At 54.0% G+C, this 23,894-nt stretch overlaps 2 protein-coding genes across 5 annotated transcripts; both read left to right on the top strand.

The window, feature by feature from the left end:
• Positions 1 to 193: 193 nt before the first annotated feature.
• LOC130854224 (cadherin-23-like) lies at positions 194 to 7,773 on the top strand. The gene is made up of 5 exons (XM_057736962.1): positions 194 to 1,037; positions 1,778 to 1,981; positions 3,928 to 4,386; positions 6,535 to 6,593; positions 7,765 to 7,773. Exons 1-5 carry the CDS (start codon positions 257 to 259, stop codon positions 7,771 to 7,773), a joined length of 1,512 nt encoding a protein of 503 aa, XP_057592945.1. The 5' UTR covers positions 194 to 256.
• LOC130853934 (cadherin-23-like) lies at positions 1,913 to 23,550 on the top strand. 4 transcript variants are annotated; one of them, XM_057736396.1, is made up of 25 exons: positions 1,913 to 1,981; positions 3,928 to 4,386; positions 7,765 to 7,881; positions 9,029 to 9,253; positions 9,824 to 9,993; positions 10,217 to 10,354; positions 11,350 to 11,469; positions 12,679 to 12,856; positions 13,014 to 13,225; positions 15,219 to 15,410; positions 15,600 to 15,713; positions 16,445 to 16,574; positions 16,673 to 16,924; positions 17,004 to 17,165; positions 18,488 to 18,744; positions 19,092 to 19,189; positions 19,609 to 19,729; positions 19,813 to 19,892; positions 20,035 to 20,075; positions 20,241 to 20,301; positions 20,796 to 20,925; positions 21,091 to 21,213; positions 21,616 to 21,720; positions 22,548 to 22,887; positions 23,091 to 23,550. In XM_057736396.1, the coding sequence occupies exons 3-24, from the start codon at positions 7,773 to 7,775 to the stop codon at positions 22,863 to 22,865; spliced, it is 3,336 nt and encodes a 1,111-aa protein (XP_057592379.1). In that variant the 5' UTR covers positions 1,913 to 1,981; positions 3,928 to 4,386; positions 7,765 to 7,772; the 3' UTR covers positions 22,866 to 22,887; positions 23,091 to 23,550. The 4 variants fall into 4 exon arrangements, with proteins under 4 accessions (XP_057592379.1, XP_057592380.1, XP_057592378.1 ...); XM_057736397.1 differs by having other exon boundaries at positions 18,557 to 18,744; positions 22,548 to 23,550; XM_057736395.1 differs by having other exon boundaries at positions 22,548 to 23,550.
• The last annotated feature ends 344 nt before the right edge of the window (positions 23,551 to 23,894 follow it).

The following is a 23,894-nucleotide window of genomic DNA, read 5'->3' as shown; positions in this document are numbered from 1 at the left end:
TCAGAGGTGGGGGGCAGGGGCCCCTCATAGGTCCGTGTGGCCCTTCCCCCACACACGTGCATTGACCAGCCTCGCCTCCCTTCAGAGAGACAGAATCTCTTCGGTGTCTCCCGAGGGGGAGTCCCCTCACTCCTCCTCCAGCCTCCCCAGCCCCCACAGCTTGGAGTCTAAGTCGGAAGGAAATGAGCTGAGATACTCATTGCCTCTGGCCGGACGTCTCCCATATAGGAATTTAATCTTAAAGCTGCCCGTGCATATGCTCACATGTGTGCCAGTGCACGTTTATCTAAAGCGCGTGTGTGGTCTTAAACACGTGTGCACAGACACACATAGGCACATGGGCGCCTACACGATGCACTCCGTGTGCAAATATGCCCACCTGCAGAGGCAGACAAGTGCACAACCAGGAGACCCCCAGGCCTGTAGGTGCTACAGTGTGAGTGCTTGTGGCCGTGTGAGCACGGAGTCCCGCACACACATGTGGGTTCCTGGCCTTTGTATAGTCAGACAGCTGCTAGAGCATTGTGTACACACATGCATGGACAGACCGGGCTGGGGGTGCACACCTAGACAGGGTCTCCACACAGGAGGGGACGTCAGGGAGCCCCCGACCCTCCCGCGGAGTGGCCAGCCTCAAAGGCTGCTGGGAAGGCAGGCGTGCTCCGGGCGGGCCAGAGGGGCTTGCTCACCGCTCTTGTGTTTTCTCCCCAGCAGGGCTTTGAGGCCGCTCCCCAGGCATCTGCGTCAGTCTGCCAAGGCTGCCGCAGCCCGGCCCAGGGCCTCCCACCCCGTCCACCTCACCTCCCTTCCTCTCATCCATCGTCAGCCATGGCTCACCGGGACTGGGTGGGGGAGGGGGCGGGTGGGGGGCCAGGTCGGGCCTGCAGTGACCCCTCTCCCCTCCGGCCCAGGGACCCCCCTGACGGTGCTCAATGGGCCCATCCTGGCCCTGGATGCGGACCTGGATGTCTACGCTGTGGTGACCTACCAGCTGCTGGGTGCCCAGAGCGGGCTCTTTGATATTGACAACAGCACCGGTGAGGCCTCTGCGTCACCCCAGCTCTCCCAGCCTGGCTCCAAGTCTTCCTGCTGGGGTGGGAGTGACCCCACTGCTAGATCTAGGGTCTCCTTTCTCAGTGCTGGATCCCAGTTCTCCATAGAGACCCCATTCCTCACAGCCCCCATCTTACCGCTGGACTAGACCACCCAGGGGCCAGGTAGGAGGAACCAGGAAGAGGCTTGGGGTCAACAGAAGGGACCTGCTGGTGTATAAACTCGCAGCCTTGGCAGAGGACCCCCCAAACCCACTCCCCAATCTCCCCTTCCCCAGCCTGGAGGATGGGGCCCCTAGTCTACCTGAAGAAGCCAATGGTCTGTCCTCAAACAGGATCCAAAGTTCCCCAGAGACCATGTTCCATCAGTCTGGTCCTGGCCAATTTGGCGGCAGGTGACAAGGAAGGATATACCAGCACCTCTTTCAACAGTGCTGGTCAATCCTGCAGCATGGGTCACTCATCCCAGGCAGGACTCGGGAGAATTGCAGAGGGTCCCTGGGGAGGGGACAATCTCGGGGCACTGACACCCAGGGAACCTCCCTAAACGTTGGTTGGTGAGCCTTTGGGGAAGGAAGTCATTGTGTTGCTTTCTCTGTTCCTCTTTCGTCTCTGTCCCCATCATGCCTTACCTTTCTCTGTCCCCTCCGGGTTGGTTCTCACCTGGTCTCCCCACCACATCCCTTTTCCTTTGTATCTCCCCGGTTCGTGGTGCTGGGTGCCAGGAGTGGTGACAGTGAGGTCAGGTGTCGTCATTGACCGGGAGGCCTTCTCACCCCCTGTCCTGGAGCTGCTGCTGCTGGCTGAGGACATTGGGCTGCTCAACGGCACAGCTGATCTGCTCGTCACCATCCTGGACGACAATGACAGCCGGCCTACCTTTAGCCCTGCCGTCCTCACTATCCACCTGCTGGAGAACCGCCCACCAGGTACGCAGGGGCGGGCCCCAGGCCCTGGTCCCCAGACAGGAGCTGGCTGGTGGCCTGTGTGGACTGGAGGCTCACAGGTTGGAGGTAGAAGTCACCTCCAGTGGGGAGAAGGACAGGCAGCAGGGTAGGTGGAATGAGAGTCAGGAGACCCAAGGCCCCGCTCACTTCCCTTCTCGGGGCCACAGTGTCTTGTCTATAAAACGAGATGATTAAGGTATGTTTAGTCCATGTTCCTGGATGGAAGGACTGACTGTTTTAAAGTCAAAATAGGGTTAATGTGACTTCCATCAAAATCAAATATGATTTGGCATATAAATTTGACTCCAAAGGTCATCTGGAAGAAAAAGAACATTTTGAAAAATAAGTATAGTAAACCCAGTTTTGTCTTACCAGATATTGTAACATATTACCAAACTACAGTATTTAAAACCAGGTGATACAAACACAAGGCTCTGGGACAGAGTAGCCCAGAAACAGATACTGGTAAATTAAAGAATATAACATTATATGACAAAGGAAACAATGAAACTAATAGTGAAAACTAGTGTGCAAAACATGTATTCATATTTAGTGTAGATTCTCACCCCATGTCAGACACCAAAATGAATCCCAAAGACATCCTAAAGAAAATTTAAAAGATTATAAAACATTAAAAAAATAAAAGACACTTCAGGTGAATATCTGATTTAGGGATAAGAAGGTTCTAAGCATATAAGAAACAGAAGCACGTAAAAAAGGAAAAATGTTAAATGTTGGTGCATGTGAATTTAAACGTCTTTACATCATATAATTATAACCAGTATCAAAAGGCAGACAACAAACTGTAAAAAAAGATATTTGTCACAAGTTATCATAATTATATACTTTGTGTAAATTGACAGAAAAATGGACAAAGGACAAAAGCTGACACTTTGCAGAAAAGATACAAATAATGATTTAATTATTAAAAACTGTTCAGTCTCACAAATAATCAAAGAAAGCAAAATAGGATACCATTTTCCTAGAAAATTGCAAACATGAAAAATGCATAAAAGATAGATGCTTATTTACAAAATAAAAATAGACTCACAGACTTTGAAAACAAACTTATCATTACCAAAATGTAAAGAGTGGGTGGGAAGGGATAAATTAAGAGTCTGAGATTAACAGATACACACCACTATGTATAAAAGAAACAACAAGGACCTACTGTATAGCACTGGGAACAATATTCAATATCCTGCAATAACCTATAATGTAAAAGAACTGAAAAAGAATATATACATGTGTATATATATGTGTGTGTATATGTGTGCATATATATATCTGAATCACTTTGCTGTACGCCTGAAAATAACACAACATTGTAAATCAACTATGCTTCAATTAAAAATAAATAAATTTAAAAATAAGTAGGCTTGGGCTTCCCTGGCGGTGCAGTGGTTAAGAATCCACCCGCCAATGCAGGGGTCAAGGGTTCGACCCCTGGTCCAGGAAGATCCCACATGCCGCAGAGCAACTAAGCCCATGCGCCACAACTACTGAGCCTGTGCTCTAGAGCCCATGAGCCGCAACTAATAAGCCCATGTGCCGCAACTATTGAAGCCCACGAGCCTAGAGCCCGTGCTCCGCAACGAGAGAAGCCACCGCACTGAGAAGCCCACGCACCGCAACAAAGAGTAGCCCCCACTCGCCACAACTAGAGAAAGCCCGCATGCAGTAACAAAGACCCAACACAGCCAATAAATTTAAAAATAAATTAATTACTTTTTAAAAAAGGCTTAGGTTTAAAATAAATAAATTAAAAAAATAAAAATAAGTAGGCTTTATATATAACAAAAAAAACATAGATGCTGGCAAGTCTATGATGGGAAGAGGCCCTTGTGAACCACCAAGAAAAGTATCTCGGGGTGATGTTTTTATATAAGAGGTCACTGCTCAGCCGCTCCCTATTCCCACCCCCGCAGGATTCTCAGTCCTTCAGGTCACAGCCACAGACGAGGACAGTGGCCTCAATGGGGAGCTGATCTACCGAATAGAAGCTGGGGCTCAGGACCGCTTCATCATCCACCCAGCCACCGGCATCATCCGCGTCAGCAATGCCACCATCGACAGGGAGGAGCAGGAATCCTATAGGCTGACAGTGGTGGCCACCGACCGGGGCACTGTCCCTCTCTCAGGCACAGCCATCATCACTGTCCTTATTGATGACATCAACGACTCCCGCCCCGAGTTCCTCAACCCCATCCAGACAGTGAGTGTACTAGAGTCAGCTGAGCCAGGCACTGTTATTGCCAATGTCACCGCCATCGACCGTGACCTCAACCCTAAGCTGGAGTACCACATCATCAACATCGTGGCCAAGGATGACACTGACCGCCTGGTGCCTGACCAGGAGGACGCTTTTGCTGTGAATATCAACACAGGTACAAGGATCTGCTCCCCTCCAGCCCTCCTCCTGACTCCCTGCCCCAATCTCCTGGGTCTGCTTTCCCTCTCACCCTCCTTCTTTCTGTTCTCTCCCTCTGCTGCTCCCTTCCCTTCAGCTGCTCCTTCCTCCTCTCTTCTCCCTCCTGTTGACACCACATCCTTCCCTCTCTTTGCCATCTTTCCCTTGGCTCTTTCCCTCTCTCCCTTCTCGTCTTCCTTCTCTCTCTGTCTGATTCTCTTACTCTGCCAGTATTGTATGAGAGAGCCCATCTCACCACACTCTTGACAGTATTAAATATTACACAGTTTTCATGTTTATAATTTCCTAGACAAATGGCCCTGTTTTAATACGCATTTCTTTAATAACTGGGTGGTTGAACACTTTCTTCATATGTATCCAGGCCATTTAAGTTGTCTCTAAGTTTCATATATAATGTATAAAATATAGAAATACATATAATTTATATACACACACACACATATTTCTATATTATATATATATGTGTAAGTGTGTGTGTACCCTTAATGGTTTTCTTGCACTAGCACAAAACAAAGGGAACTTCTGTGGCTTATCTTGCACGACTTATGCAGTTTATTATAATTTTGATGGTTTTACCATTTTCCAAAAGTTTAGTGTTTTTGCTCTTCTGGTGATTTAAGTAGGGGATGTGAGACTAACTTACAGGTGTACTTCTTGGAAGGCCCAGAGGAGTGACAGAAAAACTAACATGGCTATGACAAAATGCTAAAAATAATTGTGATTCAGAGAAATGCATAGTAAAACAGCAATGAGATACTGGTTTTCCATAAGCGGTTAGCAGACATTAGGATGCTGGACAGTACTGAGTGTTAGTGACAATGTGGGGACATCGCACACTACTGTAGGAATTTTGACTAATTTCACATCTAGACAGTAATCCAGCAAAGTACACTCATACCCGGTGACCCAGCAATTCTGCTCCTGGGTGTATGTCCCAAGGAAATTCTCAGGTTGATAATGGGACTGAGGATGTTCATTGCAGTGGTACTGGTGACAGGAGCTTGGAGGCAACCAAGGCATCCATCCCTGGGATGTTGGAGAGTAAAATGTGGTGGGTGCACATCGTGGGTTACCAGACAGCTGTTAGAAGCAATAGATGAGAGTCACACAGAGAAACACTGGTGGACCTTTAAAACAAGGACTTACTGAAAAGGATAAGAAATAGAAAGGGGGAGATACACACACACACACACACGGATCCCATTGCATACATGTAAAATACATGCACAAAAACAATACATGATTTTTAGGAACACTTTCAAATAAAAAATAGACTTTAATACATTGCCCAAGGGGAGGAGGGAAGGGGAGCCGAGTATGAGTATAAAAGGGAATAGATACATACATAAAACAAGAGCAGTGCCAATGACCATAGTGCACAGTGAAGCAAAGAGGATGATTAGCTCAGTATGCCTCGGAGGCGAAAGGAAAAAGGAAGACAGGAAAACCATGAGCCACTAGGAAGAATTAGATAGCTTAGTCATGTGTCAGGTTAGCAAAATTCCTGCTGAAGCAGTTTCTCAGGACCATGGAGAGCTGCTCCATGCCCCTACCCAACTTTATGCTGTACAGTTGCCCATTTTTTTCTGTCCTCCCTCCCTCCAACTGACTCTCTTCTTTCTATTTTCCTTTCCAGTGTCTTCTCTGCCCCTCTTCCTCATGCTCTCTCCTTCCTTGCTCACCTCTCTCTCTTTCTTGCCAGAGCCTCAGCCTGCTGAGTGCTCCTCTCCAACTGGGCTCCTCCTTGCTCTCCTAGCTTCCTGCCCTTCTGCCTCTTCCCATCCACCCCATCCCTCCCAAACCTCCTGCCCTGGTCAGCTCTGAGCCCTTCCGTCCCCTATGCCCTACTCTGCTCCATCCCCTTTGCACCCTGAACTAACTGATGTTAACCCTCTTCTCTCTTCCTCACGGCTGGCAGGCCCACAGGTTTGAGCTCTGTTTCTCTGTCACTTCCCACCTCATCTCTTCTCTGCTTCACCCCATCGCCTTCCTCCATACCCACTGCACCCCCACCACCCTTCCCATCCCGTGGGGCTTGGGCCAAGGCCGTGGCCCAACCTTTGCAGACTGATGCAGCCACCCTCTCCCCATCCTCGCTCCCCAGCCTCGGGGACGGGGAGCGAGAGTAGGAAGAGGAGGAGGAGGAGGAGGCAGCGGCCCAGGGTAAGTGACTGCCCCCTGGCTGGGGACCCGAGGAGGACAGGAGCTCAGCAGGGGGATCCACCGAGGGGGAAGGGAATCCTAGACATCCCAGTGCCTGAGAGGGAGCTGGGAAAAGAGAGAGGGAGAGAGGAGGTTTCACCCTAGGATGAGGCCAATGGGAAGAAGAGCCACCAGGTCCTCAAACTGGCAGGAAGAAGAGAGGTCCCAACAGAGCCAGGCCTGAGATCAGCAAAACTTGGTCTGTCTAGTTCAAGCCCAAGCCTCTGGAGGTCTCCTCTGTGATTCAGGAGCAGGCAGGGGCTTGGGGAGGCAGTGGGTAGGAGAGAAGGAAACAGCTCCTTGCTAGTTACTGCCATAGGGCGGTGCTCCTTCCCAGGCAGCTGTGTCATGCCCCCCACAATCAAGACAAAGGGCTGGGCCTTTCTGTCCAGAGTGGGCCACCACTGTCCCCTCCAGGGAACCCCCGCAGGGCTTTTTAGCTGCCTTAACCTTCCTTTATGCTGATCTACCTAGAATACAAGCATTTTTAAAATTGTGATAAAATACATATAACATAAAATTTACCATCGTAACCATTTTTAACTGGATGTTCAGTGGTTCAGTATACTCATGTCGCTGTGGCAAACAAGCGTGTGTGTGTGTGTGCGTGTGTGTGGGTGGGTGACTGTGCCGCGTGGCTTGCGGGCTCTTAGTTCCCCAACTAGGGATTGAACCCAGGCCCTGGGCAGTGAGAGTATGGCGTCCTAACCACTGGACTGCCAGGGAATTCCAACAAGCATTTTTTTAAACAAGCAATTACATAGCACTTTCTATGTGCTGAGCACTTTTCTAAACCCTTTACAAATGTAAATTCATTTAATTTTTATAATCCTCCAAATAGCCCTCTGTGGTAGATACTGTAATTATCTTCATGTTACAAATGAGGAAACAGAGGTGCAAAGGGGTTAAATAATTGCCTGGCTAGTAAGCGGTGAGTGAGGGCCAGAGTGATGTGCTCCAGCTTGCAGGTGGCTGTGGTCTCATCCCAGCCAAAGATAAGGCTAGCAAGTCCCGGGTCCACTGGGGACCGTTGCCCATGGTGGGATTGGGAGGGTTGGCCAGGAGTACTCTTGGGAGGCCCAGATTTTAGGGGGTTCTCCCCAGGCTGAACCTGACCTGGTCTGGTCTACAGGGTCTGTAATGGTGAAGTCACCTCTGAACCGGGAACTGGTCGCTACCTATGAGGTCACTCTCTCAGTGACTGACAATGCCAGCGACCTGCCAGCGCACTCCGTCAGCGTGCCAAATGGTAAGGTTCCCCACAGGCATCTCCCACGTGGTCCCACAGAGAGACAGGCCCAGAACAGGCACAGGCCTGGTCCCAGGGAGGGAGCAGCGGGACCCTGCCACAGCGGCTGCCAGGAGTCAGGCCACACGAGGGGAGGAGAAGGTGTCAGCTACGGTGAGGCTGAGGGTGGCTCTGTGTCCCAGCTGTTAGGCAGAGCTCAGTAGTGGGGGACCCAGAAGCCCAGAATTGTGTGTAATCTTGAACTCCAAGGCTCAGAGTGGGAAGGAGGCTTGGCAGAGGCTAGAAGGGGACTGAGAAAAGGATGGGTTGACAGAGACTTAGGTTTGGAATCCCATTGTCAGAACTGGTAACCAGTTGGGATGTGAGACAGGAACCTCAGATCTGTAAGAAGCCACGTGGTCAGGCCAGAGGAAGCAAAGAGCAAGGAAAGGTAATTTGAGGCCACAGACACCACACTGGGGGACACAGGCACCACAGCAGAGAAGAGGGGCACGCATGCTGCCTTGTGCAGCTGGGCACAGGCCGCCCTGCCTGCATCAGGCGCTGGGAGGAGCTGCTAGAGGCACTGGATTTTGTGTGAGCTGAGCAGAGCGTGGAGAGGAGGGTATAGGGATGGGGTGGCCTCTGCCATGAGGCAAGGACAGCTGCTGGGGTGGGAAGATTGGCCTGGCAGATACTGGCTGCTTATCTTCACAGCCCAGAGGCCCAAGTTTTCAGGAAGGAAGGGCAGACCTTGTCATATCCTACTTGTCCCAGGCTCAGAGGGCAAAGGGCCAAGGCTGGATATATAAACAGAACAACTCAGAGGGGAAACGAAAGGTCAAATCATGGAAAGGATCTTAAAGATCATCTTAGTCCTGTCTCATGGGACAGGTTAGGAAACTGAGGCACAGTGAGGGCCAGGGGCTCCACCAAGGTTACCCAGCCTGTTGGCAGAACCCAAGCCCCTTTCTCTTTGGAAGAGTGAGCGACCAGACCAGAGGCAAGGGTCGCATGTCACCACCCAAGGCTTGGGGCAAGCTTCAGGGAGCCCCAGGAGGGCTATGAGATGCTGCCATCCTCTCCGGCTTGGCTGAGACTTAGGAAGGCCTGGTCCAGCCACACTGGGGCCCTCTGATGCCACTCTCACCTGCTGCCTCCACCCCAGCCAAGCTGACGGTCAACATCCTGGACGTCAATGACAACACGCCCCAGTTCAAGCCCTTCGGGATCACCTGCTACACAGAGCGTATCCTGGAGGGGGCCACCCCAGGCACCACGCTCATCGCTGTGGCAGCCGTGGACCCCGACAAGGGCCTCAATGGGCTCATCACCTACACCCTGCTGGACCTGATGCCCCCAGGCTATGTCCAGCTGGAAGACTCCTCAGCGGGTAGGTGGGAAATCAGCCAGAGGAGGGTTAGGGAACATGTGTCTGTGCCTGCTTAGCCTCCAAGAGGGACCATGGCTTGCTTCTCACCCTCCACTGGGGGCCCCACCATGGCCCCTCAGTGGGATGGGCCAGATTCAGTATGCCTGACATTGTAGTCACTCCCAGATGCCCAAGCTAGAGGCAAGGACAGAGTGAGATGGATGGAAGCCCCCTTCAACATCTGCTGGAAACCTGGAATACTCCGTCACCCTCTCTACCACCCAAACGCCACCATTAGTATCACGTGGGGAGCAAGAAGGCCCAGAGGGACGTGTCCCAGAGGAGGTCCCTGGCTTGTTTTTGTACATCCTTTGACGCGTGAAGAGGTTCTCACCCCGCCAGGGAGGAGAACAGCTGGACACCAGTTCCTCTCGGCCCTCTGGCCTGCCGCTGGGTGGTGCTGCCTGGCCACCCTCCTCCTTCAAGGGACCATGTTCATCCCTCAGAGCCCGAGATCCTTCTCTTCATACTTTAGAGAGCCTCCACCAGTGAGGGGTGGCCAAAATAGCAGTGGGTGTCTCTGTGTCTTAGGGAAGGTCATTGCCAACCGGACAGTGGACTATGAGGAAGTGCACTGGCTCAACTTTACCGTGAGAGCCTCAGACAATGGGTCCCCACCCCGGGCAGCTGAGATTCCTGTCTACCTGGAGATTGTGGACGTCAATGACAACAACCCCATCTTTGACCAGCTCTCCTACCAGGTGGGTGACCAGACCAACAAATTGGGTCTGGGACTTGTGCCCATTCCTTGGGACCTTTGGGCATCTTCCACGCCTGCCGTGCCAGCCTTTAAGTCCCATGGGAATGACCACCCACGAGTAGCTTGATGCTCTGGGTTGTCTGCATCAATGAGTTTCTCGGGCAAGGGCAGAGACTCTAGGACTGACCATGGCCCATGCTTTCTCCCTGCCCAATGGGCTCCAGGAAGCCGTCTTTGAGGATGTTCCTGTGGACACAGTCATCCTGACAGTCACTGCTACTGATGCCGACTCGGGCAACTTCGCCTTCATTGAGTACAGCCTTGTGGATGGCGAGGGCAAGTTTGCCATCAGCCCCACCACAGTAAGTGGGCAGCAGAGGGCCTGGGTTTAGGGAGTGGGAAGTGGGAAGGGCCCAGGGTCACAGGCTGAGAAGCCACCAAAAGTATTGCAGTCATCCCCGTTTCTAGGTCCTGCCACCTGGACATCTATAGCCTCAGAGGTCTTTCCAGCCAAGTTGGCAAGCCCTGTTTTCAGAGTCCCAGACATCTTGTAGACTGCAGCCCTTCTGTCCCAGCAGACATGGAAGGACGTGGCCAAAGTCTTTTGGAACTAGCCCTTGTGGGACAGATACTGAGTTGTGTCTCCACCAGACTAGAAGACTTGATTCAAGTCCATGCAACTGCTTTTTGAAACTGTCAAGAAAGGCATAGGAAGCTTAGCAGAAAGTGGGAACAGTATTTGAGCACCTACTGTATATATGGCTCTATCCTCAGTGCTGGGGGAGGAAAGAAGTGCCCACGGACACAGCCCCCACACTCCCATGAGTCTCAGACTTGTGGGAATGCAGAAGCTCAAGAGAAAAGATGGGTGATGATTTTAAATGTCGGCAAGTTGGTTCAAAGTTGCTGTTTCAGTGCAGGGAGAGAGCTCTGTGGCCTGGGGGTGGCTGGCCAGGCAGGGCCTTCCGCAGTTGTGGGGCTGGAGCTGGACTTCCCCTCCCACTGCCTGCCCACATCCCCCTGCACTCTGCCCTTTCAGCAGGGATTCTCTCCTTCCCCTTGGTGTGAACAATAAGACACACTCCTGGCCCGGCACTATGAACAGTGAATACTTATGAAGTATTAGTGTATACCTGGCCAGATAGTGAGCTCCAGCCTGGGCTGTTCATCCCATCTCCAGGTGGACTGAGGTATAGTGAGGGCAAGAAGAGCCACCAGAATGAGCACTTCATGGGGCAGGGGCTATTGTCTCTTTAGTGCTGTATCTCCAGAGCCCAGAACAGTGTCTGCACATAGCAGGTGCTCAATAAATATCTGTGGAATTCAGGAAGGACCTGACGCCACCCTCCCCCACTAGGGTGACATCTACGTGCTGTCCTCTCTGGACCGGGAGAAGAAGGACCACTATATCCTGACTGCCTTGGCCAAAGACAACCCTGGGGATGTAGCCAGCAACCGACGAGAAAATTCGGTGCAGGTGAGGGACCTTGGTGTGGACCAGGGACACGAAGGACTGTGGTTGTGGAGGCAGCAGGCAAAGTCTTTAGAGAATGGCTGCGGCAGGGCGGGGACAGAGCCACCCTGGCCCCTCTGAGGTGTGGTACCAGGAAGGAGAGGCAGGCACTTAGCTGGAGGTTCTCAATGGCTGTGGCTTAGGGGGACAGGGACTCCGTAGGAGAAACTTCTTGTGTCAAACCTCTGCTAAGGAAGCTAAACATACCTGGGAGTAACCCAAATAGAGCCTGGGACTCCACATGGCCCAGTGTCTCCATGGTGTCTCATTGAAAGAAATACAGTCCAGCAACCAAACATAATTATAAAGCAGTTATCTTTATTTATATCTCTTGAAGAACATTAGTGAGGGATCAAATTCACAGCCCCATTTCCATTCCAGGTCTAGCGTCTACACAGTGGCTCTGGGGAAGCCAGCATCCCACCTTTAGGCTCTGTTCCCATTTCTATCAAAAGTCCCACACCTCGAGGCTTTGCTTTCTCTTCCTTTCTTCTCCCTTCTTTCTGCCCTTTCCAGTCCTGTCTTTCGGTATTCAGTTCTTCCAGTTCTCAACAATAACCAACCCAAGGAGATGGGAGGTGAGAAAGTGCTTTGTGCACTGAAGGGGGTTCTTAAAATCATGGCTATGAAGGGCTCTGATATGGATGCCATCAGGCAGAGAAAATAGAGCTTCTTGGTGTATCCATAGGGGCTGGGGTCCCTGGGCTCTGGTGTCAGCAGACAGAGCCAAGTCCCAGGCCAGACACAAATCCCAGTCAAGAGGGGCCTTAGGGAGTGAAGGAATCACAGTCCAGCATTAAGGTTCAGAGATTAGAGGCGGATATATGAGGCCACTGTGGAGAGGAACAAAGGACAGAGTGGGAGGTGGGTGGGGAGGAGTCCCTGCTTCAGGACCCAGACACAGATTACCTGTAAACCACAGTACTGGTTGCTGAGCATGTACTCAGGCCAGGTGCCGCGCATATACCATCAGGGACAAGCCTCACAGCCCCTGAGAGATAAGATCCTATTGTCCCCAATGTGCACCTAAGGAAACTGAGGGGCAGGGGGTTAAAGAGTTTGGGGTCAGACTAAACAGTGGGCACTGTCCACCCCGGCTTACTCCTGTATGACCGAGTCGCCTAAAGCAGCCCCCAATATACTCCTGACCTTTGACCTCAACCTCCCCTCCAGGTGGTGATCCAGGTGCTGGACGTCAACGACTGCCGGCCGCAGTTCTCCAAGCCACAGTTCAGCACGAGCGTGTATGAGAACGAGCCAGTGGGCACCTCCGTCATCACCGTGATGGCCACCGACCAGGATGAGGGCTCCAGTGGGGAGCTGGCCTACTCACTTGAGGGCCCAGGCGTGGGTACGTAGCCTGCTCCCCACCCATGACGCCTTGGGGGGTAGGAGGAGCAGGCTGCCTTGCCGCAGCCCTAGGCCGGGCAGAAGGCGGGGGCGGGGAGGAGGGATGGGAAGGCTGTCGCAGCCAGAGCCATGCCCTGCTCTCCCCGCCCACCTGCCAGAGGCCTTCCACGTGGACGTGGACTCGGGCCTGGTGACCACAAAGCGGCCACTGCAGTCCTATGAGAGGTTCAACCTGACCGTGGTGGCCACGGATGGCGGACAGCCCCCGCTCTGGGGCACCACCATGCTCCTGGTGGAGGTCATCGACGTCAATGACAACCGCCCCGTCTTCGTGCGCCCGCCCAACGGCACCATCCTCCACATCAGAGAGGTACCGCTGTGCCCCGGGGCACCCTGCCACCTCCACCCCCTTCCAGTCCTCAGCCTGCTTCTCCAGCCTGCGGTCATCCTGCAGCCTGCGAGGGTGAAGGGGCCCGCATTGTGAAAGCAGGGAAACTGAGACCAGAGTAGGGAACAGGCCAGCTCAGTGCCACACAGGGCAGTATTGAACAGTGGTTAGTAATAAGGGCCGGGCCCGCAAAAGCTCTTGGATTCCCACGAGACTCTATCGCTTACCAGCCAAATGACCTTGAGCAAGTGACTTCTCTGAGTCTGTTTTCTCATCTGCAAAGTGGGACTAATAATAGTAGAGGCCCCATCTCTTGCTCCTAAGTGTCTGCCAAGAAGGACAGTCTCCCCGCAAGTCACTTCCCCCGTACTTGTCTCAAAATAAACACACAGCCCCTTCCGTCTGTCTGTTGCTCCTGCTGATACCAGCGTGGAGACAGCCTGGGACTTGAGGATGAGCTTCAAAACAAGAAACAAGGGGAAGTGGCTGAGCTGCTGGCTCTCTCTAATTCTTCTTTCATGCCTTGCTCTCAATCGTCTTGTAAAGATGGGGAAGTACTCCTTTGACTCCTACCCTTCCCCTCCCTCTCAGCTCCAAGCCCAGAATGCTCCTTGGTGGAATACTTGGGGTGTCTCCCACTTGTTCTTTGCCCCCCAAGCTTCAGCATGTCTCCATGTCATAGAATGTCAGTGTTAAGTCCTTGCTGTCACTCTCTCATCTTTGAGGTCACACAAAGGAAATTTCTCCCAGGGCTGAACTCTAGGAAACACTATACTTTTACCTTGTGAGTTGCTTTTACCTGTGTCTACTGCAGTGATGCAGTGGCCCTCTTTGCCTTGCCCACTAGGGAGCTCACAGTGGTCAGTCCAGCTTGAATGATGTTGCAGGAACTTAGCACACATGCCTTATATCCCATTCCTCAGTTTTCATCTTCCTGCCAATCATTTTTTTCTTTACCCTGATTTTTTTTTAACTTGTTTACTCTTACTGTTTATACATTCTTGTAAGTGGCCTCAAATCTTTTTTGTAGAGTGAGGCAGCATATAAATTAATAATAATCTAGTTCTTTTTCACATCAAAGCCCCCCTTTTACTAAGTTTTTTCCCTTCAAGGGGTCCCTATTTTGAAAGATTCATGTCTCCCAAACAACCAGCATTTGTTAAGTAATTCTCTTTGTCATCCCACTTTCCATCAATTAGATGTAAGTACCATTTGGAATTTCTGATTGTCATGGTCAATGAGATAAACAGGGAAACCACGCTGAGCTGATAATTTTTTAACTAAAAGCAAAGAAACTTGTTTTTTTCTTGTGCCCTTGGCAGCCTTTTCATGGGTCAATGTCTGACGAAAATTGGGTTGATATCTCAGACTTAACTCAAAGAACTTGGGAGGCTGAGGCACAGAGAGATGAAGTGACATATCTAGGTTACACAGTGATTTATTAACAGATTAGAACATAGGTGTCCAGTTTCTAGCCACCACGTCACACCATGTTGCCCTACCTGCATGCCCCCCCCCCATTTTCAGGTACCCCATTGGGTGGATGGTGTTGTCTGCGGATACCTAGAGCTCCTGTGATTGGAGTGGCAGAGAGCAAGACAGACCCGGGAAAAGAGGGCAGCAGTGGCCTCAGCTTTAGAATTCCTCTTCTGTCTTCTAAACCTCAGCATGCGGTGGGATTGGAGGGATGGGATAGCCCCTGGAAGGGCAGTCACCCTGTGAGTCTGGAGCATGGTGGATCCCAGGCTGGACTTTCAGTGGACAGTGGCCTTAGCTGGGGGTGGGGTGAAGGGATGTTGTAGCAAATGCTCAGACTCCAAGAGAGTCCAGCCAAGCAGACAGGTGTTTCCTAAGGATGCTGAAAGATGGCAAGGACATTCTACTAGGGGAGGAGAAGGAACAAGAGCTCCATCAGGTCTGGGAGCTGGGATTCTCTCAAGATGCCCCAGGAGCCTCCCTCCCGTGCCCCCCGCAGGAGATCCCACTGCACTCCAACGTGTACGAGGTCTATGCCACAGACAAGGATGAGGGCCTCAATGGGGCCGTGCGCTACAGCTTCCTGAAGACGACAGGCAACCGGGACTGGGAGTACTTCACCATCGACCCAATCAGCGGCCTTATCCAGACAGCGCAGCGCCTGGACCGGGAGAAGCAGGCAGTGTACAGTGTAAGGGGGTGGGGCCCGGCACAAGGGGTGGGGCCCAGTGTGAGGGGCAGGGCCGAGGAAGAGACTTTCCTCTGGGTGCAGGGCCACCATGTCCCCATCTAGAATGTCTGCGAGGGTAGTGACCTGTCCTCTGGGGATGCCTCCGTGGGGCCCTTTGTCTCCTCCTCTGACTGCACTTCTCCACTCCAGCTCATCCTGGTGGCCAGTGACTTGGGCCAGCCAGTTCCCTATGAGACTATGCAGCCACTGCAGGTGGCCCTGGAGGACATCGACGACAACGAACCCCTCTTCGTGCGGTCTCCGGTGAGCTCACCCATCCCCCTCACTGTCACACCCACACAGGGACCACTTGCCGGCAGGCGCACGTGCACACGCTCTCCTGTGCACACGTGGCTGTAGACACACGTGGTTACGTGCGGAAACTGCGCGGCACAGAACAAATGTTTACTGAGCAGCTACTAAGTCAAGGCACTACCCAGCAGTCAGAAAAGCAGACAAAAATGCCCGACTCGCGGAGCTAACGTTCCCGTGTTTGCATACACACTCACGTAAGAAGCCTGAAAATCAGCTCTGCTTTAGTGAGCTGGGGCTGAGCCCCTCCGTGTGAACTTAGTCTCTAACTTGGTGGTTTTCTGTTCTTGTGCGCGCAAAGGATGTGATGTTCCCTGGAGACTGTGTGTGCATGCGTGTGTGTCTGTGTGTGTGTGTGTGAGAGAGAGAACAAGAACAAGAACGTGCACAAGCCCCCCTCGTTCAAACATCCACCCAGGTGCGGGGAGACCTCAGAGAATGTGCCAAGCCCAGCCCTGCCCTCATGGAGGATGTCACGGGTGACACTCCCTGAGGGCAGAGCTGGAGTCTCTTCCGTCCAACCGTTGCTCCCTTGAGGTTACAGCAGTTCCTCTCACCCCACAAGGCCTGGGCAAAGATGCTGATCCCTCAGCACCCACGAAAACACTGCCTAGGGCCCTCTGGCAGGAGCCAGAAACTCAGGCCTTCCCTTGGCCCCCCATGACCTCTCTCTCCCCCTGCAGAAAGGCAGCCCCCAGTACCAGTTGCTGACAGTGCCCGAGCACTCACCGCATGGCACCCTCGTGGGCAATGTGACAGGCGCTGTGGATGCAGACGAGGGCCCCAATGCCATCGTGTACTACTTCATCGCAGGTAAGGCCTGATGGGGCTAGTGCCTACCTACCCTGGAGCTGGAGATAACCCAAATATGCCCCCACCCTGCCCCTCACACTGGCCACGTCCCCCCTCAGCCGGCAACGAAGAGAAGAACTTCCAGCTACAGCCCGATGGGCGTCTGCTGGTGCTGCAGGACCTGGACAGGGAGCGCGAAGCCATCTTCTCCTTCATTGTCAAGGCCTCAAGCAATCGCAGCTGGACCCCTCCCCGTGGGCCCTCCCCAGCCCTTGACCTGGTCACTGACCTCACCCTGCAGGAAGTGCGTGTCGTGCTGGAGGACATCAATGACCAGCCACCACGCTTCACTAAGGCTGAGTACACTGCAGGTGCAGGGACTGGAGCCTGGGCCTGGGGTGTGGGGTGGCCTCTGCTCTGCCACTAACACCCTCCTACCCATTCCTGCAGGAGTGGCCACTGATGCCAAAGTGGGCTCAGAGTTGATCCAGGTGTTGGCCTTGGACGCAGATATTGGCAACAACAGCCTCGTCTTCTACAGCATCCTGGCCATCCACTACTTCCGGGCCCTTGCCAATGACTCTGAGGATGTGGGCCAGGTCTTCACGATGGGTAAGGGCTCCAGCCATTTCATGGACTGTAGTCTGGAGAACATAGGGTCTGTGGGGGTACCACAGGGTATAGGTGGCCAGCCAGCCAACCAGCCATGTCAGTCCTTCCATTCACCCACCCACCCACCCATCCATCCATCCATCATTCAGCCAGCCAGCCATTATTTTTTAATCCTTTTATTCATCCACCTATCTTTCTATCTATTCTCTAATCCACCTATCCATCTCTATAGGTACCCACCCACTTTCTTCCCTTCTTTCTTCCCATCTCCTCATCCATCCATCCACATTCATCTCTCTGTCCACCCATGCATCCAACCATTCATCCTCATTCATCCATCTGCCTACCCATCTACCCATCTGTCCATCCATCCATCCATCTTCTCATTCTCCTTTCCACATGTCCACCTATCTTTCCATTTGTGCACCTTACCCTCCCCTGCGTCAGGCATTGTGCTGGGTAGGCACTGGGGAGCCAGAATTGTACCTAGGCACACTTCTACCTAAAAGTATGCATGTTTGCTTTTGCATTTGCCTGCATGGATAGCTGAGCATCTCTGGGTTAGGTTCTAGAAGGTGTCCCAGTGGGTATCCCATTACCTTACCTCCAGCTCCAGCCCCTTCCCTGCTCTTCTCTGCCCACAGCAATCAATCCGGGCTCCTTGGCCTGGCTTTCAAAGGTTCACCAGGTCTTCCCCCAATCCCTCTTTCTGGTTCCACAGCTCCTTACTACCCTTAAGGGCACTGCGCCCACCCAGGCTGAACTGCTCCCCATTCCTTCAGCCTGCTCCACATCCTCCTCCCTTGGGCCTCGGATCCCCTTGTCTTCACTTCCTGGAACACTATCCTGACCTTCACCTCTGCCTTCAGATATGCTCCCCCGGATCATCCTTTGAAGTCTAGTTCATGTACCGCCACCTCCAGTCACACAACCAGACACCATCCCTTTGTCCTCTGAGTTCTCACTGTTCTTACCTTAATAAGCACAGAGAGGGTCCGCAGCTTGCTAAAGGTCACAAAGCTAGACAGTGGCAGATTTTGAACCCAGGCCTACTGTCTTTTAAGACTGTGCCATACCACCGCTGGTCATGTCTCTGCTATGGCTGTGGAATTCCGAAGCGCGTGTGTATGCGTGGAAACAGACAGATAAGATACTGAGGGGACCCAGAGGTGTTCCATAGCCTCCCAGCATGGGACAGCAGCGTCCCAGACTTGTCCTCCTTGGATCAGTTCAGCCCAAGTTGTGTTTCAATATGCAGCATGTTTAAATAAAAACTTAAAATTCTTCAGAAAAAGTGCACCAGCCATGGGCTCTCCCTACAGGGAGTGTGGATGGCATCCTGCGCACCTTCGACCTCTTCATGGCCTACAGCCCCGGCTACTTTGTGGTAGACATTGTGGCCCGGGACCTGGCAGGCCACAATGACACGGCCATCATCGGCATCTACATCCTGAGGGATGACCAGCGGGTCAAGATTGTCATTAACGAGATCCCTGACCGCGTGCGTGGCTTTGAGGAGGAGTTCATCCGCCTGCTCTCCAACATCACCGGTGCCATCGTCAACACCGATGACGTGCAGGTACCCCGTGGAACCCACCCTGGGTCTAGGGGCAGTGGAGGCAGAAGGGGGATCAGGCCACAGAAGCAGGGCATTGCAGAGATCAGGGGTATGAAAGGGATCAGTCATTTCCTAGCTGCATGGCCTTGGGAATGTCCTTCCAGGTCTCTGGGCCTCAGTTTCCTCATCTGTAAAATGGAGCTAATAATAGTGCCTGGCTCAGTGATTGGCATCGAGCTTGGTCCTTGGTGAGCATTCAGTAGTGATGGGTTTATCCTCAGGGTAGGGCAGGAGGAGCTACTAGAAGAGGCCTGCCCATCACATCCCTTGCTCTTGCCACACAACCCATGATGCCCCTTCTCGCCTAGTTCCACGTGGACAAGAAGGGTCGGGTGAACTTCGCACAGACAGAGCTGCTTATCCATGTAGTGAACCGCGAAACCAACCGCATCCTGGACGTGGACCGGTGGGTGGGCGTCTGTGCTCCGCCTGTCAGTCTGCCTCCCTGCCCTGGAGTTGGGGAGGGGACCCACCTAAGGAGGCACAGATAATACCACCAGGCCTGCTGTATGGGGGGGGGGGGCTCTCCCCCAGAGTGGGGCAGGGCAGATAGAACATGGTCTGGGTGTATAAGCAGAGCTCCACCCCCCGAGCCCTTCTCTCCCCATGTGTGAAATGGGAGTATTTCCGCAATTGCGAGCATCAGACAGCAGCTTGTGTGAGGGATGGTGAACTCTGCTCTAAGATACAAAGCTGGCTGAGCTGGGTGGGCCTTAGTCTTGAAAGGCTTGGTTGGGAGTGAATGTGGGGGCAGACTGGCCTGAATGGGACGAGCTCTTGAGGAGCGGCTGAGAATGGGAGCTGAGGCCCCTGCCCCTCGCCCAGGGTGATCCAGATGATCGATGAAAACAAGGAGCAGCTGCGGAATCTATTCCGGAACTACAATGTCCTGGATGTGCAGCCCGCCATCTCTGTCCGGCTGCCCGATGACATGTCCGCTCTGCAGGTACCCCTGGCGACACCCACCCGCACCGTCCCCCTGCTGCCCTGGGTGCTCTCACCCACTCATGCCTGTCCCTGCTCCCCTAGATGGCGATCATTGTCCTGGCCACCCTCCTCTTCCTGGCTGCCATGCTCTTCGTACTCATGAACTGGTACTACAGGACCGTGTGAGTGACCCGCACCCGCCCTGCCCTGAGACGGGCTGACCAGCCCTGCTCCTGGGACACTCAGGAGGCAGGCAGGGCCATCAGGCCCTGATACGCCAGCCCAGCCTCAGCCTCCTTCACCAGCCCCTCTGCTTCTTTCCAGACACAAGAGGAAGCTCAAAGCCATCGTGGCTGGCTCGACAGGTAAGAGAGGGCTGTGACGGGTCGGGAGGTGGGAGGGCAGGAGGGGCCCCTGAGGGCCTGGAGCGACCGCCTGGGCCTCCCAGGGCTGCCTCAGGCTCAGCTCCCCAGCGCCAGCAGGGTGTACGCCTCCCCCCCCCGCCACACACCCCAACCCTTCTCCTGCAGGGAATCGCGGCTTCATTGATATCATGGACATGCCCAACACCAACAAGTATTCCTTCGATGGGTGAGTAGGGAATGGGGTCACTGAACCCTGCCGGGTGTACTTTGGGGAGACCCACCCAGGACCCAGCTGGGATGGAGACGTCCCCGCTGCCTCTCAAGCACCAAGAGCATCACGGACCGGCTGAAACCTGGGGCGTGGGCGCCCCCTACTGGGCCAGACACCCCTCTCCACCCTGAGGTGGGCTCCACACCCTGATGGGCCCCAAGTTTCAGGGGGCACAGGCTTTGGGCACAGGGTGCAGAGTGAGGCCTCTGCATCGAAGCTGATCTAGATGGACGTGTTGTCCCGGCTCTAGCGGGATCCTAAGGTGGAGGACGCACCCACAGCTGCCACAGACAAGGGGCCTGCTTCTCGCGGCCCTGAACCCCCAGTCCTGTGAGAGGCACAACCATGGCCAGGGAGACGGCGCGGGGCTCGGGGCGAGGCTTCAGGAGCACCTGTCCACTCAAGTCTTCCTTCTTCACCCTTCCCCCAACCCCGCTCCCCACCTGCAGGGCCAACCCCGTGTGGCTGGACCCTTTCTGCCGGAACCTGGAGCTGGCCGCCCAGGCGGAACACGAGGACGACCTGCCGGAGGACCTGAGCGAGATCGCCGACCTGTGGAGCAGCCCCACCCGCACCCACGTGAGCCCAGGCCTGGGTCGAGGCAGGGGGAGTGGCCAGTCACGAGGGACGGGGTGGAGGCTGGGTTGTTTTTGGGGGGTGGGGGGGTCCCCTGCCCTGTACGCGTGGGTACATCTGCGTGTGTGCCGTCTACCTCGGCTCCAGCTAAGTGCTTCCTCTCCCCAGGGAACTTTCGGGCGTGAACCAGCAGCAGTCAAGCCTGATGACGACCGGTACCTGCGGGCAGCCATCCAGGAGTATGACAACATTGCCAAGCTGGGCCAGATCATTCGGGAGGGGCCCATCAAGGTGAGCCCTCCTTGCAGGCTTCTGCGCCCAGGCCCCCACTTGAGCTTGGACTTACTCCAGAGGATGCAGGGAGTGGGGAGGGTCCTGGGAAACAGCTTTCTCCACCTCTAGGGACTCAGCTACACCTGCCCTCCGTGGGGGCAAGAACACCAAGGCAGAGAGGGGCCAGGGCCCCTGGCGGATAAGGAGCCGCTTCGGCCTGCAGTGGCCTCGAGGCCGGGACTCTGACATGAGCCCACGTGGGTTCTGGCTGGCCACTGTCACCAGGCTGTGCTCCCAGTCCTCCACCCTAGGATCCGATGCCTGTACGTCTTAGATTCCCAGACACCTTCAGTTACGGGAGTAACGGGTGGGGCAGGGAGGGGAGGGCCTTGGTGGGGGTTAACCCTCTCCCTCCCCCAGGGCTCGCTGCTGAAGGTGGTCCTGGAGGATTACCTGCGGCTCAAAAAGCTCTTTGCACAGCGGATGGTGCAAAAAGCCTCCTCCTGCCACTCCTCCATCTCCGAGGTAGCGGGTGGGCCGGGAGCTGTGTGCTGTGCCCCAGCCCTGGGGGTGCTCTCTCTCTTTCCTGTTCATCCTCCTCGGAGTCTCTGGAGAATCAGTAGCCAGGGCTCAAGACTGCGCTGGGTGGGGGTCCAGGGAGTCAGACAGCGGGCTCTGCAGTGGACTTTCCCAGGGATGGGTGGGTGCTGAGGCAGTGTTTCTCAGATCTGAGAAGCCCCAAGAAGATACCTTTGAGAACTGATGTCAGTTTAAGAAATTGGCTGTCAGGTCAAAAAGGTCTACATATTTATTTGCCTGCAGTGATATGTCAACACTTTAAAAAGTCAGACTTTATCTAAAGACCCAGATTTCCAGCTGGGTCAGTATTCCCAACCACAACAGGCTAAAACTGAATAGCTCCACAGAGGACAAACGTACCATTTGTGAGTCTATGCTCTACCTTATCAATCCCCTCCAGCTTCAACTGTGGACTCTTTCCACCTGGCCACAATTATAGAGTTGATCCTGCTTGAGGCTAATCTGGTAACAAATCCACATTCTACAATCGCAGTCACAGGATCTTTATAGATCATCAAATTACAGGAAATTAAATACAGGAAATTCTCATAGGAAGCCCATGTTCCGGAGGACACATCTGTAGCACCAGAAGTATCCATGGTTCCCCTTTATATCCTGTTTGAGAAACACTGTCCTAGGCTGCACATGTGGCACGAGCACAGGGTTCCTCGTGTGCGGTAGGGAGGCAACAGGCCCACAGCAGGTGAGACTCTGGGGCCGTCCACCTGCTCAGGGCCAGGCCCTGAGCATGTGGCGGTCCCGGCCTCTTGCAGCTGATCCAGACTGAGCTGGAAGAGGAGCCGGGCGAGCGCAGCCCCGGCCAGGGCAGCCTGCGCTTCTGCCATAAGCTGCCTGCGGAGCTCAAAGGGCCGCACGGGATGCACGGCAGCACAGGCACGCTGCTGGCCACCGACCTCAACAGCCTGCCTGAGGAGGACCAGAAAGGCCTGGGCCGCTCACTGGAGACGCTGACGACCGCCGAGGGCAGCGCCTTCGAGCGCAACGCCCGCACAGAGTCCGCCAAATCCACGCCCCTGCACAAGCTTCGAGACGTGATCATGGAGAGCCCCCTGGAGATCACAGAGCTATGACTAGATGTGGGGAGCCTGACTGGTATGAATGAGCAGCCCATCCCCAGCCCCTCCCGGGGCAAGAGCAGGGACAGGACCGTGGGGTGTGGGCCCCTCCCCACTCTGGGTGCCCAACCGTGGGCTGACCCGGCAGCAGGGCCCGCGTCAGCTGCTCGGGTTCCACTTTTGCCAGACGCTCATTCAGCATCGGATCGCTACCTTCATAAAATGTGTTATTTTTTTAAGAAAACCGAACAGAAATGATGAGCATCTAAGGACGAGGTAAGGAGGCTCACCAAGAGCCCAGGAGTCTGAGGACCAACTCAGCCCTGGCTGAGCTGAAAAGTGGCCAAGCCGGCCCTCTTCCCCTCCCACCCGGCCCCTGTCCCCCAGCCCCACAGCCCAGGAGCCAAGCATGGGGGTGGGAGCCCAGAGCGGGCAGACCCTGCCTGGCCTTGACTCTGACTCCAGTTCAAGTCCCGGTACATTTTTTGCCACATCCCCGGCTGGACATCCAGGTGGGGGCAGTGAGTAACCCCTGCCTCCCCCCAAGGACATGGTCAATGTCAGCGAACAGCATTCTCTCCATGTCACTGGCTTCCCAAATGTGCCCGGCTCATAAAGAAAAAAAAAAAAAATGACGGACGTTCCCTTGGGTTTTGACTGTAGCGTGTTCGTGTGTATTCCTTTTTTAAATTAAGTTATTCCCTCCGTATTTTCCCCTTGGTTTTGTTCAACTGATATGCGCTGAACGTTTCTGGAATGGTCTGAATTTTAAAAAGAAAAGCAACTCACAAGGAACCAGCAGTTCACGCTGGCTCTGGCAAACGCCCCATGGGGCTGGGCCGAGGGGTGGGTGGGTAAGGACAGGGCAGGTGTGGCCCCCCTCCTTCAGGGGCACTCCCCTGACCACCGGGCCACTGCTGGCCCCAGGTCTGTCCGGGAGGACCACGTGGGCTTTTCTTTCTCTGGCCAAATGGGGCCATAGGACTAGGGGACACTTATGGGTTCATGGCCTCGGAGCTCTTCAGAAGCCAAACTCCTCCGGCT

This window comes from Hippopotamus amphibius, chromosome 5 (genome assembly GCF_030028045.1).
Source record: "Hippopotamus amphibius kiboko isolate mHipAmp2 chromosome 5, mHipAmp2.hap2, whole genome shotgun sequence".
NCBI lineage: Eukaryota > Metazoa > Chordata > Mammalia > Artiodactyla > Hippopotamidae > Hippopotamus > Hippopotamus amphibius.
The sequence above is the reverse complement of the archived record's forward strand: the minus strand, read 5'-3'. Positions and strand labels throughout refer to the sequence as shown.

What these genes read in the sequence shown, in the direction of transcription:
- LOC130853934 (XM_057736396.1), top strand. Translation starts at nt 7,773, where the DNA reads ATGGTGAAGTCACCTCTGAACCGGGAACTGGTCGCTACCTATGAGGTC. An exon ending in CCCTCTTCGTGCGGTCTCCG is followed by an intron (nt 15,714 to 16,444) that starts GTGAGCTCACCC and finishes CTCCCCCTGCAG; the next exon opens with AAAGGCAGCCCCCAGTACCA. An exon ending in TTCGGGAGGGGCCCATCAAG is followed by an intron (nt 21,214 to 21,615) that starts GTGAGCCCTCCT and finishes TCCCTCCCCCAG; the next exon opens with GGCTCGCTGCTGAAGGTGGT.
- LOC130854224 (XM_057736962.1), top strand. Translation starts at nt 257, where the DNA reads ATGCTCACATGTGTGCCAGTGCACGTTTATCTAAAGCGCGTGTGTGGT. An exon ending in GCTGGAGAACCGCCCACCAG is followed by an intron (nt 1,982 to 3,927) that starts GTACGCAGGGGC and finishes CCACCCCCGCAG; the next exon opens with GATTCTCAGTCCTTCAGGTC. An exon ending in TGCTGTGAATATCAACACAG is followed by an intron (nt 4,387 to 6,534) that starts GTACAAGGATCT and finishes CTCGCTCCCCAG; the next exon opens with CCTCGGGGACGGGGAGCGAG.